This window comes from Cervus elaphus, chromosome 31 (genome assembly GCF_910594005.1).
Source record: "Cervus elaphus chromosome 31, mCerEla1.1, whole genome shotgun sequence".
Classification (NCBI taxonomy): domain Eukaryota; kingdom Metazoa; phylum Chordata; class Mammalia; order Artiodactyla; family Cervidae; genus Cervus; species Cervus elaphus.
Genome location: NC_057845.1, coordinates 3,990,630 through 4,010,032, shown reverse-complemented (window position 1 = coordinate 4,010,032; position 19,403 = coordinate 3,990,630). Strand labels below are relative to the sequence as shown.

At 40.7% G+C, this 19,403-nt stretch overlaps 1 protein-coding gene across 9 annotated transcripts in view; it reads left to right on the top strand.

Annotated features, from left to right (window-relative positions):
- The window catches only part of ITSN1 (intersectin 1), a 251,132-nt gene that overhangs the window by 97,236 nt on the left and 134,493 nt on the right, over positions 1 to 19,403 (top strand). For all 9 annotated transcript variants that reach the window (XM_043892810.1, XM_043892808.1, XM_043892809.1 and 6 more), the window contains exons 6-10: positions 3,921 to 4,100; positions 5,846 to 5,942; positions 9,279 to 9,379; positions 15,716 to 15,779; positions 18,473 to 18,610. In XM_043892810.1, coding sequence (XP_043748745.1) covers positions 3,921 to 4,100; positions 5,846 to 5,942; positions 9,279 to 9,379; positions 15,716 to 15,779; positions 18,473 to 18,610 — 580 coding nt within the window. The remainder of the gene's footprint in view (positions 1 to 3,920; positions 4,101 to 5,845; positions 5,943 to 9,278; positions 9,380 to 15,715; positions 15,780 to 18,472; positions 18,611 to 19,403) is intronic.

Here is a 19,403-nt window from a genome sequence, read left to right as displayed (position 1 = left end):
GGCCCGATCTTGGGCATCCCTAGTGACTCAGACAGTAAAGAATCTGCCTGCAATGCGGGAGACCTGGGTTCAATCCCTGGGTGGGGAAGATGCCCTGTAGAAAGGAATGGCAACCCACTTCAGTATTCTTGCCTGGGAAATCCCATGGACAGAGGAGCCTGACTGGCTACAGTCCCTGGGGTTGCGAAGAATCAGGCACTACTGAGTGACTTACACTTTCACTTTGATGAGCAGTTTCTTTGGAGTGGTAGAGACAGAAGCCTCCTGGAGGCCTGGGAGGGCAGAGAGTTTAACCGTGAGGGGGAGCGTGTCAGCTAAAGGATAGTGTGTTGTTGGTTTGAAAGGCTCCCGTGTTTTTAGAGTCGAGGGGAAATCTCAGTGGTTGAGGAGAGAGTGGAAAATTTCATGAAATGAGACTTAGCACCATCAAGAGAGATGGCATCTAAAACCTAGCTTCTGGGGGATGTGTTTGTTTAGAGGTATATTAAAAAGCAGAGACATTACTTTGCCAACAAAGGTCCGTCTGGTCAAGGCTGTGGTTTTTCCAGTGGTTATGTATGAATGTGAGAGTTGGACTGTGAAGAAAGCTGAGCACCGAAAAATTGATGCTTTTGAACTGTGGTGTTGCAGAAGACTCTTGAGAGTCCCTTGGGCTGCAAGGAGATCCAGCCAGTCCATCCTAAAGGAGATCAGTCCTGGGTGTTCATTGGAAGGACTAAGGCTGAAGCTGAAACTCCAGTACTTTGGCCACCTTATGCAAAGAGTTGACTCATTGGAAAAGACCCTGATGCTGGGAGGGATTGGGGGCAGGAGGAGAAGGGGATGACACAGGATGAGATGGTTGGACGGTATCACCGACTCAATGGGCACGGGTTTGGGTAGACTCCGGGAGTTGGTGATGAACGGGGAGGCCTGGCATGCTGCGATTCATGGGGTCACAGAGAGTTGGACACGACTGAGCGACTGAACTGAACTGAACTGATCCAGAAAATGCAATTCATTCAGAAGAGGCGGTCACTTGGTAAAAATCGTTGCAGGGACAATTTAAAAGCTGAGTAGGTAACTGAAATGGACAAATCATGGTGTTAAGAGAATAATGATGAGGGTTGTTCCTGGATTGGAAGACTTGCAGGACCTGGTCCCTAGGGACTCTTCACACTGACCGACAAGGCTGCCTTTGATGACTGGATCCCACACCAAGGAGGAATGACTGGGAGCGGAATAAAGATTAAACAGGGCAGGGACACAGAGACAGGAGGATGAGAAGGTCCAGACCTCAGTGGGGGAGGAGATCAAACCCACCCAGGAAGCCAGGCTCATGCATCAAAAGGAGCAACAGGCGGTATCAGGCAGGGTCAAATCCCACACACAGTTATTATTAGAAAAAGAGGACGAAGGGACGAGCAACACCCACATGGACAGTGACCGCACACCAGTGACCTACTATTTCAAAACAAGCCGAGAGGCACTTAAGAAAATGATGCAAGTCATGAACGACTGGCATAGATCAGAATTTTTTAAAACTCCAGAAATCAGGTGACTGCTCAGGAAAGAATAAGACATAAAAGAAAAAGTTGTTTCAGAAATGAAGAGTGAACCAGAGGCAGCACAGGAGGGACTAAAGAGAAACAGAAAGCAAAAAAAAAAAAAAAGAGGATAGTTTCGAGCATTAAAAGGAAATGACAAAAGAGACAGAAAGAGTTTGAGAACGAGTGCCAAATGATGCAGGTGAAGAGAATTGACTAACTCGTTAGTTAGGGCCTCTGAAGAAGAAAACCAGAGCAAGCGAAGGGAAATGAGAAAAGCTAGTTCAAGACAGCTTTCTTGACACGCCAGGTTTGAAACTAAATTTGAACAAATATAGCATGTGCCTAAGAATACTGACCTAGACAGATCAAGACTAAGATCCATTCTAGTAAAACAAAAAGTCACTTGGGCACAAGCAAAAAGAAAGCCATGGCTAACAAGAAAGAAAATTAGAGCATCTTCTGACTTTTCATCCTGCCAGAAGGAAATGCAGTGACATATTTAAGATTCTCAAGGAAGGAATCAGCCAAGAATTTTGTATCCAGAAAAACCACACCAACCAACTTCCTAACTCTGCGGACACTGACTTTATATCTTATAATTAAATTCAATTCTAATGCTCACTCTGGTCCTTAGCATCAGATTCCACAGACTTAAGGGCTCAGTCCCACAAGACTGCCCTCACTTTAGACTTGAGTCACAGGTACTGGGCCCTAGTACTGTCTGACTTGACTACAGAGTCTGTTGTTGTTCAGTTGCTCAGTCATGTCCTACTCTGCAACCCATTGGACAGCAGCACGCCAGGCTTCCCTGTCCTTCACTATCTCCTGGAGTTTGCTCAAACTCATGTCCGTTGAGTCGATGATGCCATCCAACCATCTCATCCTCTGTTACCCCCTTCTCCTGCCTTCAATCTTTCCCAGCATCAGGGTCTTTTCCAATGAGTCAGTTCTTTGCATCATGTGGCCAAAGTGTTGGAGCTTCAGCTTCAGCATCAGTCCTTCCAATGAGTATTCAGGGTTGATATCCTCTAAGATTGACTCAAGTCAGAGGCTCCTGCAAACTCTTCTCCTGCTTTTTTAACTTGCTAGAATAGCTTGCAAAACTTGGGGAAACTTGTATTTAATTTTGCTGGTTTTCTATAAAGGATATTATAAAGGGTACAGATGAACAGGAAGATGGAGAGGTATGTAGGGCCAGGTCCCAAAGGGTCCTGATTCTGTTATCTAGGACCTGGAAGTGTCCACCAGCCTGGAAGTTTTCCAGACCTTGTTGTGTAGGAGTTGTGAGGCGAATGTGATAACCACTACAGTACAGAAATGAGGTCCATCATGTAGGAGTTGTTACAGGAGTTTCATAACAGAGGCTTCATTGATGAAATCATCAGCCTTTGATTAGCTTACTTTCCCCCGTCTATTCTCCCCTGATGTCTCATCAAACAAGATGACAGTCTTCCCACTCCAGAGATTCCAAGGATCTTCAAAGCTCTTGTGTCATGAGCCAGGGACTAAAACCAAATATTTTGGCAGAAGATGTTCCTATCAGTCAGGAAATTAAAAGGATTTTAGGAGTTCTTCTGGCTTTCCCAATGGCTCAGTGGTAAAGAATTCGCCTGCAATGTAGGAGATGCCAGTTCGACTCCTGGGTCGGGAAGATCCCCTGGAGAAGGACGTGGCAACCCACTCTAGTATTCTTTCCTGGAGAATCCCTGGACAGAGGAGCCTGGTGGGTTACAGTCCGTGGTCGCAAAGAGTTGGACATGACTGAGTAACTTCACATGCACGTCAGAGCTCTGTCAAGAATAAGGACCCGGGGCAAAGGTCAGATCTATATTTCTTATAATGTCATAGTATCACAAGTTAGGATAGAAAAAAGAAAAAGAATAGAGACATTTAGTTTAGTTCTATCATTTGTTTTTTTTTGTTGTTGTTAGAATACTTTTATAAACAGAAACAATCTCATCAAATGTTTGATTCCTCAGAGGTTCAATATGTAAAGGGAAGGTGGGTTAATTGTTTATTTTCTGCCTTTATTTACTAGATTTCAAAATAAATTGATTTCCTGTGGTGACCAGTTAGGATTTTTTACAAAAAGCACTTCATTGTGAATTTATGAATTGATTTCTCTTTGGTGGCTTTCAGTCCACTGTGGTTATTATTCTTTTTGGTGAACACTGGCCAGTAGATCTCTCTTTAAGCCAGGGTCTTGAGCCCTTTCCATCTGATCATTGACAATGTTTAATACTTTTCAAAAGGATTAATCTGAATTCAAATTTTAAATGGGAGTATATTACAACCAGAAAAGGGTTTCCTCTCCATGCATTCCTGGATTAATTATTGTGGAATGCTGAAATGTGGTTCCATGTGAATTTTGTTGGGATTTTCCCTTCATAGGTATGGGAGGTATCGCCAGCATGCCGCCGCTGACCGCCGTTGCTCCTGTGCCAATGGGTTCCATTCCCGTTGTCGGGATGTCTCCCCCCCTAGTATCATCTGTCCCTGCAGCAGGGGTGCCCCCCCTGGCTAACGGGGCGCCCCCGGTCATACAGCCTCTGCCTGCGTTTGCTCATCCTGGTACGTGACCTGCTAAAGCCACAGGCTGAAGTTCTATATGTATAAGTCTTCTGTTTTCACACTCAGATTATATTTACATAGTATTTTATTCCATAAGAAATCATCTTTTTTTTTTTTTCATTTATTGTCTCATGTTGGGGAAGAGCCAGTCTAGAGAGAGGGCGTGAAATTACACACCCTTGGCTGCCGCTGTGCACAAAGGTGAACTCAGCAGCCGACACCAACAGTGTGATTTCCTTTCAGGGGCTTGATGAGAGCAGCTCAAGTTTGAACAGCCTTTGAGCACTTTTTAGTTCCATGTATCACTTACTGCTTTTCTTCAGCTGCCATGAACTGCTAATAAACAAGCCAATCCCTTAGGAGTAGAATTATGTGGGAGATAAAAAAGAACATTGGCTTTTTTTTTTTTTTTTGAAGAGGTGTAGTGAATCAGGCATAGAGGGAGAAGGAAACCTAATGAATGACTATATTAAGGTTATAGTGTTCCATGCTTGCTTACTTGAACAAAGGATTACAAAGTGTCTGACTTAGCTAATTTCATTTTGAGACTTTATTCAAAGTCTTTCTTCCCTTTAAAGAAAAGGTGGCTTAGTGGTAAAGAGTCCACCTGCCTATAGGAGACTCAAGTTTGACCCCTGGGTCGGGAAAATCCCCTTTAGGAGGAAATGGCAACCCACTGCAGTGTTCTTGCCTGGAAAATCCCACAGACAGAGGAACCTGGTGGTCTACAGGTCATGGACTCGCAAAAGAGTTGGACATGACTTAGCAACTAAACAGTGACAACAGAGAAAAGCATACAGTGTAGATGTAGATAGCCTTAGTCTAACAAATCTGAGTGGGTTCATATCAATATGTAAATTTTTTTCTTGTTTTTTCTTTTAAGTACTTAGATAAGTCTGAGTACATTCAGTCATGATTGACAGTGTGGGTTTGAGCCTAATATGTGAATCTACCTACGCTCCTAGATTTACTACATCTGTCAAGATGTGTCTCTATGTTATAGTCATAGAATCTAAATGGACCTTTTAAGGTGTTCTTGTTCAGGTAGCTTGTCTTTCTTAAGTGACCATGACTGTAGGTGAGATGGCAATTAAAAAAGTGCTTGCGATTATTTTTCCAGTGGTAGCAGTGAATCCCTGCCTTGTGTCTTGTTTTCTTTTGTGTCAAATGGCGATTGTTGCAAGACTCTGGGCAAGGTTGGGGGAAATGTTGGTTAAGGTTCAGAGTTTTTCTCCTGACACGTAGCCTGAATGAGACTCAGACTCAAAAGCTGGCCCTCCTTGGCATCACGTGTCATCTGGCCGAGACAGGTCTGTGACTTCTCGGCTCTGACACCTGGAACTGATACTTCAGCTGCTTCAGTGCAGTTAAGAATATGCCAGCTATCTATTTAAGCTATTGCTTCTTCAACTGTAGGAACAGATACTGTAAAATGTGATACTAAATGTTAAATGAAGAGCCCAACTTGTGGACATAAACACTACTACCTAGTAAGGTGGTTTTATGAAGGAACAAGTGAAGCATTTTTGGCTAGAGGGCAGGAAGCAAGGAGGGAATGACTGTTTTTAAGTCTAGAATGGTCAGAAGGGAGGAATAATTTCTGCCTTAGAAATTATTTGATGACTCAAAAAATTTTGATGGCTATGTATTTTAATTTTTGTAAAAGAGAAACTTATTTTTGTAGAATTAAAATTATTCAACATTTATTTATTTATTTGTTTTTACACATTTATTTGTTTTTACAGCTGCCACATTGCCAAAGAGTTCTTCCTTCAGCAGATCTGGCCCAGGCTCGCAGCTGAACACGAAGCTGCAGAAGGCACAGTCGTTCGACGTGGCCAGGTGAGCCTGCTTGTGTTCAGACGGCGGTTTGGTTGCAGCTGTTGTCTGATTGACTCATAAATTTGAAAATGAATTAGCTATGTGTTCTTTACTTATCTTCTTTTATTTTGTAGCATGCTAATATTTGTCTTAATTCTGGATAATGTTCTAGATTTTATTATTTGTTTGTTGTAGTAATGACAGAATCAGAAACACCACTTTTCCTTAAAAAATTTAGCTTTTTTTTTTTTCTTTTTTCAAGAGGATGATAATATGTAGTAGTCCATGGTTAGCTATTTTGTGTCAGTCATTTGGAAGTTTCTATACTGGGGCTCCCTTGGTGTCCAGTGGTTAAGAATCCCCTGCCAGCGAAAGGGACAGCAGTTCAATCCCACAAGGCCTGGGGTCAGCTAAGCCTGTGTGACACAGTTACTGAAGTACCAGGCTGTAAAATAAAAAAGTTTATGAATAAAATACTTTATATGACACTTAGAGTCAAAACTGGCTCTAAGTTTATTTCAGATAATCTTATGAAGCCTGTGTGGATTGTTAGTAAAACTTCAGATCAGTTTTTATGAAGTGAGTTATTCAGGTTAGTGAAGAGCTCTTATTGATGGGATTTGTGACTCGATTTTAGTAAAGCTTACTTGACCTGCTGCCTTGTATTCTGGCCAGTCTTGGTTCCCATTATCTTTTAGATTTTTATTTTACCCATATTTTCCCCTTGCATAATGCTGCACTAAAGGGAAAAATTAAGTCTCTTGATAAGCTGTCTCAAAACTTTTCAAATGAGAAGATGTAGATGAACATGATTTTATCTTTTCTTGTTTCAGTCCTCTTTACGAATCTTTCCTAAGTGAATCAAGTCATGTTTCCTCTTTAAAGAGAAGAGCATGTTGAATATAACTCAAAAATTCATTAACTTTTAAAAATTAATAAAAAGAAAATCCATAAGCTGCAAAGCACTGTGTCAAATGCTTTATGCACAGTAACCCTTTTAATGCTCACCATCTCCTCCAGAAGATGACTGTGATTGTCTCTGTGTTACAGATGAGGAGGCTCAGAGAGTAAGTGACTTGCTCAAGGTAACTCATAAGTGATAGGGCCAAGAGCTGAACGGAGGTCTTTCTGATTTTACGGCAAATGTTCTTAAAATTTGCTCTAGTAATGTGGGTTAACTGTCGAATACAGGTTGTAAGGCGTCAGATAAGGAGTATGGGGAAGCTAACGCTCAGAAACCCCAAACTCCCAACAAGGGAGCATTTTTAAAGGCCAGGTGAAGGAAGGGAGTCACAGAGTGTTTGATCAGCTTCTGCACACCTCTCTAATTGATGGGGAGGTACCAGGGCAATACCACAGGGGTTGATGCCGAAGCTGAAGCTCAGATATTTTGGCCACATGATGTGAAGAGCCACACATTGGAAAAGACCCTGATGCTGGGAAAGGTTGAGGGCAAAAGGAGACAGGAGTGGCAGAGGATGAGGTTGTTGGATAGCATCACTGACTCAACAGACATGAATCTGAGCAAACTTGGGGAGCTAGTGAAGGACAGGGGAATGACGTGCCTGCAGTCCATGGGGTCACAAAGAGTCAGGCACCACTTAGCGACTGAATAGCAACAACAGCAACAGGGGTTGATGTTACTAATCCTGAGCTTCCAGCTTCCCTTTGGTGGAGTTCTAGCATCTGTAAAACAAGTCAGGAATATGCCTCAGACCCTGTTATCTAGGTACTTCAGGGAGCAACTAAGGATTCTATGACTGCCATATGGCACATTTGCTGTTTAAATTGTTAGCAGTTCTGGCCCAACCGCGACTTTTGCCACTACATGTTCACATCCTTTCAATCATTAATTCTTGAGCCAGACTTTGTGACTCAGGTGAGGCCTGGGAGACCACAGCTTTCCTACCAACAAGAGACAGGCAGGGGGAAAAAGAGAGAGCGAGGCAGAGGACATGAGGGGCGAGGTCTGTCCGAGGAAGACTCTACAGCGTCCTGCTTGGTTATGAAAACACTGTTTTGGGTTTTTCTGTTTTTTATTTTTTTAATAGTTGCCCTTCAGTATCTTAAGTTTCTAGAAAGTTTGTGTGATATGGCATCTAACTTTTTGGATAATGCCATTTTAGGCCTGTTTACATTCTCAGGAATTAGGCAGAAAACTATGATTTGATAAGTGTTGTCTTGGGCACTTTGTGTTTTATATCCTACATTCCTGGGGTGGAGGGGAGAGATATTGGCTTCTTGACAAATTGGGAAGAGTTGGAATCTGCAAAATATTAGTTTAAAATGAGAGGTTTGTTGCAGAAATAGGCATAGCAGAATAGACCTTGGTAAATGATTTTACTGAGAAATACATAAAACTTGAAACGGTAAATTTTTATAAGTACTTTTCAAGTGTTTGGGAGCAGCTTCTGTGCTTTAAGCAGTGTGCATAGTAAGAATAAGGACACAGATAAAGGACATAAATGAGGATTAAAAGTTCACTTTAATATGTAAGAAATAGATATTTTTTTTTAATGAAAGAACATTGCACATGGGGTATTAGTTGTAATCTGTCCTGGAAGTGGAATGCCATTTTTTTTTTTACTGTCAGCTCAATCATCGTGTTTAAATTGCCTGATATAAACAGCGAGCTCTTAACAAACGGTGGGTACAACCAGTGTGATACTGTGTGGGAACTGATCTAAGGAACTGATCACCAGGGAGATCTACACCCGAGCTGGCTGCTGGTAAGGGGTTTCCTGAGGTCAGGGGCGCTACACATTGGCAAGAAAGACCAGCCCTGGGTCGCAGTCAGAAGCAGAACTCCTTCCCTTCCTTTCTGCACTGCCGAGAAGTGTTCTTTTCTCTCTCAGAAACTCCACATGTGGGCATGTAAATTCTCAGAAGGAAATAACTTCCTTTCATTAAGAAATCCATCTTGTATTTTGGTGTAAGATTGTTAAACATTTTTAAAAAATGAATATCTTTAAAGGCAGTTGCCTTTGTTTGCTGTCCACATGGCTTTTTAAACCAAAAGAAGACTGGATATTACTATGATCACCTCAGTTCCGAGGAGATTTTCCATCCTTTCCTAGAACCTTTAAATTAGTTTGATTGTGTGTATAACTTGAACCAGCCACTTGGTCTGTCCTGTTTACTCAAAATAATGGGAAGCTCAAAATAATGAGCTTATCTGTATACAGAGAAAGGGTTGTAACCTTAAGAAATGAAAAAGTCATGATGGAAAATTTTGAAATAGTGATTAGAAAGGGAATAAAATGTTAAAGCTAGTTTTGTAGAAAGTTCTTAGTTTTTAAAGAACTGGACTGTGCAGTCCTTGCTGTTCACCCTTTTTTCCTGTCTTTCCTCCCACAGCGTCCCTCCTGCAGCTGAGTGGGCTGTTCCTCAGTCATCCAGGCTGAAATATAGACAGCTCTTCAATAGTCACGACAAAACCATGAGTGGACACCTGACAGGTATTTACACATAAGAATTAATTTAGTGAAATATGGTCTCCGTTCTAAATGTAAATTGTTTCTAGATATTGGGCCAAAGATTTTCCAGACTTTGCTTTATTTACCTGTATTTCTTTCTAAACAGTGTTTTCATTGTTCCTTTTATCTCATCGACTGATTGATAAGTTCTCATCAACTGATAAGTCCATAATTACTTCATTCTCCACTGCCTCAGGCTTTTGCTTCTTGGTAAACAGAACCTAGACCAAGGATCCCCCAGCACCCCAAATGCCACTAGTGTGCAAATCAAAGCAGTAGTGAAGGAACACTGCTATAAACAAAACCTGGCTCACCTTCTGAAGTCCAGCTTCGTAGGTCAACTTGAAACTGTCTGCTCAAAGAATCAGCAATGACTGCAGGGGCAGGGTGAAAGGGGAATGACTGGGGAGTTTAGAACCTGGCCTTGCCACTTACCAGCTGGAGGTCAATTTACCTACTTGGATCTTATTTCTTCATGTATAAAAGGTAAGAGTTAAGTTACATGGTCTCTGTGAATTTAAAAAAAGATTCTGTTGTCTACATCAGAAAGACTCAAAGGATTTTATGATGTTATCCAGAAATTTTTCTAATAAGGGGTGGTTGTTGTTGTTTAGTCACTCAGTCATGTCCAGCTCTTTGTGACCCCATGGACTGCAGCACTCCAGGCTTCCCTGTCCTTTACTATCTCATGGAGTCTGCTCAGACTAATCTTCATGAGTCGGTGATGCCATCCAACCATCTCATCCTCTGTCGTCCCCTTCTTCTGCCCACAATCTTTCCCAGCATCAGGGTCTTTTCCAGTGAGTCGGCTCTTTGCATCAGGTGGCCAAAGTATTGGAGCTTCAGCTTCAGCATCACTCCTTCCAGTGAATATTCAGAGTTGGTTTCTTGTAGAATTGTCTGGTTTTATCTCCTTTCTGTCCAGTGGACTCTCAAGAGTCTTCTCCAGCACCACAATTTGAAAGCATCAATTCTTCGGCACTCAGCCTTCTTCATGATCCAACTCTCACATCTACACATGAGTACTAGAGAAACCACAGCTTGGACTATATGGACCTTTGTCGACAAAGTGATGTCTTTGCTTTTTAATACACAGTCTAAGTTTGTCATAGTTTTTCTTCCAAGGTGCAAGTGTCTTTTGATTTCATGACTGCAGTTACTGTCCACAGTGATTTTGGAACCCAAGAAAATAAAATCTGTCACTGTAGCCATTGTTTCCTCACCTATTTGCCTTGAAGTGATGGGACCAGATGCTATGATCTTAGTTTTTTCAGTGTTGAGTTTTAAGCCAGCTTTTTCACTCTCCTCTTTGACCTTCATCAAGAGACTCTTTAGTTCCTCTTCACTTTCTGTCCTAAGGGTGGTGTCGTCTGCATCAGTCAGTTAGTTCAGTCGCTCAGTCGTGTCTGACTCTTTGTGACCCCATGGAGTGCAGCATGCCAGGCCTCCCTGTCCATCACCAACTCCCAGAGTTTATCCAAACTCATGTCCATGGAGTCGGTGATGCCATCCAACCGTCTCATCCTCTGTCGTCCCCTTCTCCTCCTGCCTTCATCTTTCCCAGCATCAGGGTCTTTTCCAATGAGTCAGCTCTTCACATCAGGTGGCCAAAGTATTGCAGTTTCAGCTTCAGCATCAGTCTTTCCAGTGAACACCCAGGACTGATTTCCTTTAGGATGGACTGGTTGGATCTCCTTGCAGTCCAAGGAACTCTCAGGAGTCTTCTCCAACACCACAGTTTAAAAGCATCAATTCTTTGGTACTCAGCTTTCTCTATAGTCCAACTCTCACATCCGTACATGACAATTGGAAAAACCATAACCTTGACTAGCTGGACCTTTATTGACAAAGTAATGTCTCTGCTTTTTAATATGCTGTCTAGGTTGGTCATAACTTTCCTTCCAAGGAGTGTCTTTTAATTTCATGGCTGCAGTCACTACCTGTAGTGATTTTGGAGCCTCAAAAAATAAAGTCTGCCACTATTTCCACTGTTTCCCCTTCTATTTGCCATGAAGTGATGGGACCAGATGCCATGATCTTAGTTTTCTGAATGTTGAACCTTAAGCCAACTTTTTTACTCTCCTCTTTCACTTTCATCAAGAGGCTCTTTAGTTCCTCTTCGCTTTCTGCCATAATGGTGGTGTCATCTGCATATCTGAGGTTATTAATATTTCTCCTGGCAATCTTGATTTCAGCTTGTGCTTCCTCCAGCCCAGCGTTTCTCATAATGTATTCTTGCCTTGAGAACCCCATGAACAGTCATCTGCATATCTGAGGTTATTGATAGTTCTCCCCACAATCTTAATTCCAGCTTGTGCTTCATCTATCCTAGCATTTTGCATGATGTACTCTGCATATAAGTTAGATAAGCAGGGTGACAATAATAAGGGGTTAAACACATAAAGCTGATTAGAGAGTTATAAAGAAATGCATAATTTTAATAAAGGAAAATAGAGACCTCCAATACAAACATTAAATATAAAAGGGGGAAAAATGTAACTGCTCTTTAACAAATATGAAAGAAGGGGAATATGGGTTCATTTTTCTGGGGTGGAGAAACACTCGTATTTACAATCAAGACATTTTAAGTTTCTTATTTTAACTTTTTTTTTGCTATTACTTAAAATTCAATTTTTACTTCCAAAAGAAGAATTCATTCTTGTTTAAAAAATGTCAGGATTGGGTGAGTCCTTGAAGAATTCTGGTCTAATCATGAACCCTGTCCCAGTGAAAAAATCTCAGTGGTCATTTCAAATAAGCGTATATTTGTACCTGAAACAGCGAATTATAAATACACACAAAGTCTCTGTCTGCCTCGCTCACTCTGCTACAAGAGCAGCTCTCATGGTATGGATTTTCATATTTCTTCAGCGCCCAATATTCAGTGGTATCATTTTAGGTACTGTTTAACCAGATTTTACCACAGTGTGTCATACAGACCCAGACCTGCGTAGTCTGTGAATCTGAAAACATTTCTTCACAGCATTGTTGGTGTTTCCTGGGAGTTAGTTAAAATAGTATTCAGATGCAACATTGACGCCCAGATTCTCTCTGCTTGGTAGGATGTGTATTTTGTGATGGAAGTATCGTATCAGGTAAAAGGTGTATGACAGAGGCACTTCAGTATTTAGAATTTTTAATATCTGAGACAGAAAGTACAATTGAAATATACTGGGTGAGCAGATTTTTGCTCCTGTTTATCCGTGTGAAAGTGAAAAACCAAAAGCGTTAATTGCTCAGTTGTGCTCAGCTCTTTATAACCCCAGGGACTACCTATTCTTATTTTGTCCTGGAAAGCATTTGAGGTGGGAATTTCATTTTCTTTTATTTATTTATTTATTTATTTTTTTTTTATTAGTTGGAGGCTAATTACTTCACAACATTTCAGTGGGTTTTGTCATACATTGATATGAATCAGCCATAAGGGAATTTCATTTTCAAACCAGATCTTTGTATAGTCATGAAAAATAACTTGTTACAGTAAAATTTTAAATAGCAATAATCAAAGAAATGTAGTTTGTTTTCCCTTTGTGAGGAGTCAAATGTAGAGTGTGTTTTAAGCCAAATAAGACTGTGCATGGAAGCAGAGCAGGTTTGTTGAGATGGATGACGTACAAGGATTATTGTCATGATAACATCACCCCCCCAAAGCAGTTACTCAGTTCAGCTTAAGAACTGAGTAAGAGTAAGAAGAACATCAAGGAAGTTGCAAAGAGTTCTCAGAATGGAAAGAGGCACAAGAGAAATATTTAGCAGTAGCACAGTTCACCCCACTGATTCAGTTCAGTTCAGTCGCTCAGTCGTGTCCAGCTCTTTGTGACCCCATGGACTACGGCACGCCAGGCTTCCCTGTCCATCACCAACTCCTGGAGCTTACTCAAACTCATGTCCATTGAGTCAGTGATGATTCCCTGAGTTGATTTACCTGATATACCTCCTTAGGTGGGTATCCCCCTGTTCCTTCCCAACTTGATGTATATACTATTGCATGTTCTTAGAAGAGACACTCCTATAAAAAACAAAGAGTTCTTTAATCAAAGTGATATAAGTAGCTCTAGAATTCTAGGCTTCCCTTGTGGTTCAGATGTTAAAGAGTCTGCCTGCAATGCAGGAGACCTGAGTTTGATCCCTGGGTTGGGAAGATCCCCTGGAGGAGGGCATGGCAATCCACTCCAGTTTTCTTGCCTGGAGAGTCCCATGAACAGAGAAGCCTGGTGGGCTACAGTCCATGGGTTTGCATAGAGTTGGACACGACTGAGTGACTAACACACACACAGAATTCTGGAACTGCTATTCTTGCTAGTCCTTTTCTCAAAGAGGTATTTTATTATCTCATTGCGTTCTGAAACAGTGACTGTGTTATTTGGTTATTCATATGCTAATCTCAGAAGCTAAAAAGTCTTAGTCATCATTTGAACTAAACCTTTGACTTCATTCATTCATCTTGTCCTTTACATTCCTGCTTCCCTGCCCAATCATGGATACCCACTGTAGGCTTTATGAACTTGAGATTTTGTTTATATCCTTAATATTTTCTTATAAGCCAGTACTCTTTTCATGAATATAAGCTTCCACAAGAGGTTGCTCTGTTATGCTAAGATACTGTCTTCACTGTTGCTGATCTAGTTTAATGTTTCTTAACCTGTCCTTAAGACTTAACAGAGTCCCATATTAGAATTGCAAAAGAAAATAGGGATCCACAGACTTTTTCTGTAAAAAGCAAAATACTAAATATTTTAGGCTTGCAGTTATACACTGTTGTAACTATTCAGCTTTGACATCGCAGTATGAAAGCAGCCATAATATGTTTAAATGAATGGGCATGGCTATGTTTCAGTGAAACTTTATTTACAAAAACAGCTGGAGGACTGGAGAATGCTTATGGACTGTGGTTTGCCAATCCCTGTTCTAGATCATTTCCCTCATTTCAGAGACGAAAGAACTTCCTTTTAGAGAGGGAAAGTGATTTTGTTAATGTCACATGTCATTAGAGAGTGGAAGAGTCAAGAGTAGAATCCATATCTCCTGATATCCAGGTCCAGGGCTAGTTTTTTAAATTTATTGTTGCATTTTTTATAAAGTAAATGAAATATGAACTTTCTTTTATATAGTTCTGTAGTGGGCACAATGTTGTTACAAGTATAAATGAAACCTTTCACTAAACTTTTACTGATTATACTTTAATATTGCCAGTATTCTAAATGCAGTGAAAGAAAGAGTTAGTTGCTTAGTCATGTCTGACTCTTTGCAACCCCATGGACTGTAGCCTGCCAGGCTCCTCTGTCCATGGAATTCTGCAAGCAAGAATACTGGAGTGGGCAGCCATTCCCTTCTCTAGGGGATCTTCCTGACTCAGGAATCGAACCCAGTCTCCTGCATTGCCAGTACCGTTTCAGCCACCAGGGGAGCCCTCTAAATACGGTGTTATAGACTAAATAAAATGGTCGGTGAACTTTCCTCATTCCAGTATACCAAAGACCAAGCAAAATATTATACATGGTAATCTTCCCAGCATAATTGCTACCACTTTGCATTCCTTGATCTATTACCTGTCATCCTTGGCCCACCCCTTGGACATCAGTGAAGGACATGAGACATTTGTCTCTCTCTTCTTAACACTAGTTTATTTAAACATTCAAAATCTTCTGTTGTAGCCTTCCTGGTATCTAAAGCTAGTTTCATGCCAGAAATGAAGATATATATACAAGTATTTTAAGAAATGAGAGCTAATTTTGAGAGGAAAGTTGAAATTCCAGAAATTCTTCTTTATCACAAACCTAGGAAATGGCTGTGATATTGGCCATTTATGCAACCATGAGCAATTTTTTTTTTAAGTCTGTATAATGAAATGGGTAGAAGAGTTTTCTCCAAGGTCCCTTCCTCTTCTGAGATTCTCTGAATCTTGTCTAAATTTGATAGTCATCATGATGGAGGTGGCAGGGGGTGGCAGATGATATTGCATTTAGAGAGGACACATTTCAGCTTTGTGAATAAAAACCTGATACAAATAGAGATGATCACCTGGACCAAAGGGCAGGTTAAATATTGAAACTCTAATTTTTTACATACTCATCCCTCATTAAACATCTATTTAACAAAAATTTATTGGCTGTGTGCCAGGTGCTGTGCTCTGTGTTTTTTCCCTTTTTCACTGGGACTTAATTTCCTTATTGAAAAGCCCATTGGGTAATAGCAAATATTGTTTAAAGCACTGTGATTGCATGAGATTGCATAGTACCTGTGTGCAGAACACTGATCTTCCTAGACAGTGAAGATTTGCTGATTCATCTTTATTTTTTTTCCCTGGCTTTCATTTAGGTCCCCAAGCAAGAACTATTCTTATGCAATCAAGTTTACCACAGGCTCAGCTGGCTTCAATATGGTAAGAAATGAAAAGTTCCTTGGTTTATATAAAGTGGAAATTTTATTTCTTAAATAGATAGGGCCTCATGAGTCTTTAGATTGACACCGTTATTTATAAGGGGGATATATGCTTAATTTTTTTATAAGGGGGAGTATGCTTAATTTTTCAGTGAGTTTTAACTCACAGTGATTCAGTAGTTAAAATGATTTAAAGTTGTCCCTTTTACTTTCCCCCTTTTGAGTTTTAAAAATACAGAAGCAGAGAGATTAATATAATGAATTCTCAAGAACTCATACCACAGCCTAAATAAATGTCCCCTCGTGGCTAGTCCTGCTTCTCCCCTCCTCCTTTCAATTATTTTAAGTCAAATCTCAGTCATTATGTCATTTCCATCTGCAAATATTTCAGCCTGTATCTTCAAAAGACATAGGAATTTTTTTCTACATGACCATAATACTAAAAGTCCACTTAAAACTGTTAATAGGAATTCTTATCATTAAGTTAATCAGATGGTGTTTAAATTCCTTAGATTGTCTCATAATTTTTTATAGCTGATTTGTTCAAATCAGGACTAAAATAAATCTATATTTTGTAACAGATGGTTGATACACCTTTTAAGTCTCCTTTAACCTATAAATTTCCCCTGGTCTTATTCTCCCCTTTCCCTTACCCACCCTCACCAAAAAACACCCAGATCATTTGTCCTATGCTTTCTTGCAGCCCACCTTTAGCTGATTGCACCCTTGTGGTGCTAATTCATTCTTATATTTCCTGTAGATTGGGAATTAGATCTAAGGTAGAGTTTTTCCACCTCAGTGCTGGTGACAGTTTTGGCATGATAACTCTTTGCTGGTTAAGTAGTGTCTCTGACCTCTGCCAACTCCAGTAGTACGATTCCCCACCCCCCACATGTGACAATCAGAAGTGTCTCCAGACACTGACAGATGTTCTTTGCAGTACCAAATCAATCAGTGTTTGAGAACCACTGATTCGGATCTGAGGAGAACCACTTGTCAGATTAAAATTTGATTTTTGTGGTTTTTTTTGCAAAGTGCATCAGAGATGATACTAAGTACTTTTATCAGGAGGTACACAAATGTCTCTCTGTCTATTTTGTAATTAATTTTTTTTTTTCAGCTGCACCTCATGGCTTACAAGAGCTTGGTTCTCCAACCAGGGATCAAACTTGTACCCCCTGCAATGGAAAAGCAGAGTCCTATCCACTGAACCACCAGGGGGTTCTCTGTAATGATTTTTAGCAGCTATTGATGAGCATTGCCTAAATCCTGTAGGATTCTTTACACTTAAATATTACCTAGAATGGTTTCTTCAGGAGTGTTTCTCTCTCAGTTATGCATTATTCATTGATTCTTCTGGGAAGATAAACCTGGTCTGCACTGCTTACCTGCTAGGTTCCTGATTTTGCTGCAGGCATGTTGATTTGGTTGTTTCATAAGTGGTCAAGCTCTAGGTCAAGCCCAGCCTGTCCCTTTCTATTTTGTATTAAAGAGCCTACCTTTTGCATGAGAGTAATAATAGACCAGTTAGCAAACACCTTATCTCTGTGACACATCAAGACCTCTTGAAGTCTGGATGTGTACCGGTATCCTAGGACCCTCTGGAATAAAAGCTGAAGACCTCACAGTTATGGAGGCTGGTTGTTTTCATGACACTAGCATACAGTGAAATGTGTTAACTGGCGTCTGGAGGCAAGGAAGGAGTGACTGTAGAGAGACAGGGGAATTTGGGCAGTGATGAAACTGTTCTGTATATTGTAGTAGCCATACAACTGATTGTGTTTGTCAAAACTCACAGAACCGTACTGTACAAAAGGAGTGGACATTACAGAAATTGTACCTTAAAAAAAAAAAAAAGAGCTTATGCCACCTGAGGAAATTTCAGACCTTGGAGGGGTTTCTTGATTTATGGCATCAGCAAAGCCCAGTTAGTTGCCCAGGGTAGCGTCTTACCTGCCGACATTTCAGTCAGCTGCTTTGTTGTCTTGCATTCTCTTTTTGGTGTCCAGTTGTTTTTTTTCAAAAGTCACATTCTTAGACTTGCTGGGGAAGGTCTGTTTAATTAGCTAATCCTAAATTAATTAGGATTATAAAGAACAGTGGTGGTTAAATCGTGAAGTTAAGGAACAGAAAACACCTTGCCTCTGGTTGGAGGCCGTGAAGATCCACCCTTGGAGTCCTAGATCAGGGGTTGGTCCAGTGAGCTAAATCTGGTCTGCAGCTGATTTTGTAGGTGAAGCTTTGTTGTAAAGACATCTGTGCCCATTCATTTCTTCGTATACTGTCTGTGGCCAGTTTCCTGCTGGAGCAGCAGAATTCAGTGTGATAGCAGCTGTGTGGTCTGCAAAACTTAAATATTTAGTATCTGACCTGATAGTCTGTGGAGTGTGGTGTTTAAACACACATGGAATGTGAGTATGACATATTTTAAATGGGTGCAAGGACTGAGAAGCATGTAATTATAATCACAGTTAGCCTCTGTTGAATGCCGAACACCATCCCAGCTAGATGGGTTGTCTCATTTTGTCTTTGTAACAGTGGTATGAAGTCGGTACGATTTTTATAAACGGAGGTACAGAGGGACTCAACTGGTACAGAGTCAGAATGAGAAAACAGATCATTGAAATCACTCGTGAATAGTAACGAGCATGCATTTTCATGAAACTAGATTACAGTGAACTTTCTGTTGAATAGGAATCTTTCTGACATTGATCAAGACGGAAAGCTCACAGCGGAAGAGTTTATCCTGGCTATGCACCTCATTGATGTAGCTATGTCTGGCCAGCCACTGCCACCGGTCCTGCCCCCAGAATACATCCCACCTTCCTTTAGGTAAGCAGTATTTGGTTCTAATAAGAAATTGTGTGTTGAGTCTGTTAATTTCAAACTTGGCTTTGTTGGCTGTATATCTTATAGTCTTTTTTTCTTCTTGGCAAGTGAATGAAATCTCCACATATTGAACTGAATCTTCTTAGGCAGCTTTTGTGTTAATCTTTGCCTCTTCTGTTCTTTAAAGTACTTAAATAGACTGTTAGTAAAACAATCAAGCATAACATCACAAAATTGGTGCTTTTGAGACAATCCATGTCATGTAATCAACACTCACCAAATAACTTTAGCAGTTAAAGTGAAACATCAGTCTGCACAGAGACAATAAATCATGGAGAACCTGCCTATGAATTCTACACATTCCAGAGGTGACGAAATGCTGGCAATGTAGAAATTATAATCAGCAAAATAATGAAAAGAAATTATCCTGGTCTGAAATACAATCTCAGTGGAGAGGTTGAGAGGGTAGTTCAGAGTCCATTTGGGATGACTGGTATCCCCCACCCACACACAGCAATGTATGCATAGCCCTCTCAGACAACTGCCTCTCAAAGCTTTAACTCAGAAGACAAATTTGAGCTTTTACAAGTGCGCAGAAGAACAAAAGAAACCCAGATAAGAATTTCTGTCCCGATTCCTCCAATGTCGGGAAAGATTAGGGGCAAAGTCTCCATAAAAGTATGAGACATGGAATCACTGCTGTCAGCACATATGAAGTATGGGGAAGCTGAGAACACTGTGCAGGAAGAAACCAGTAGCTGGACAGCTTGTTCATAAAATCTCACAGCTGCAAGAA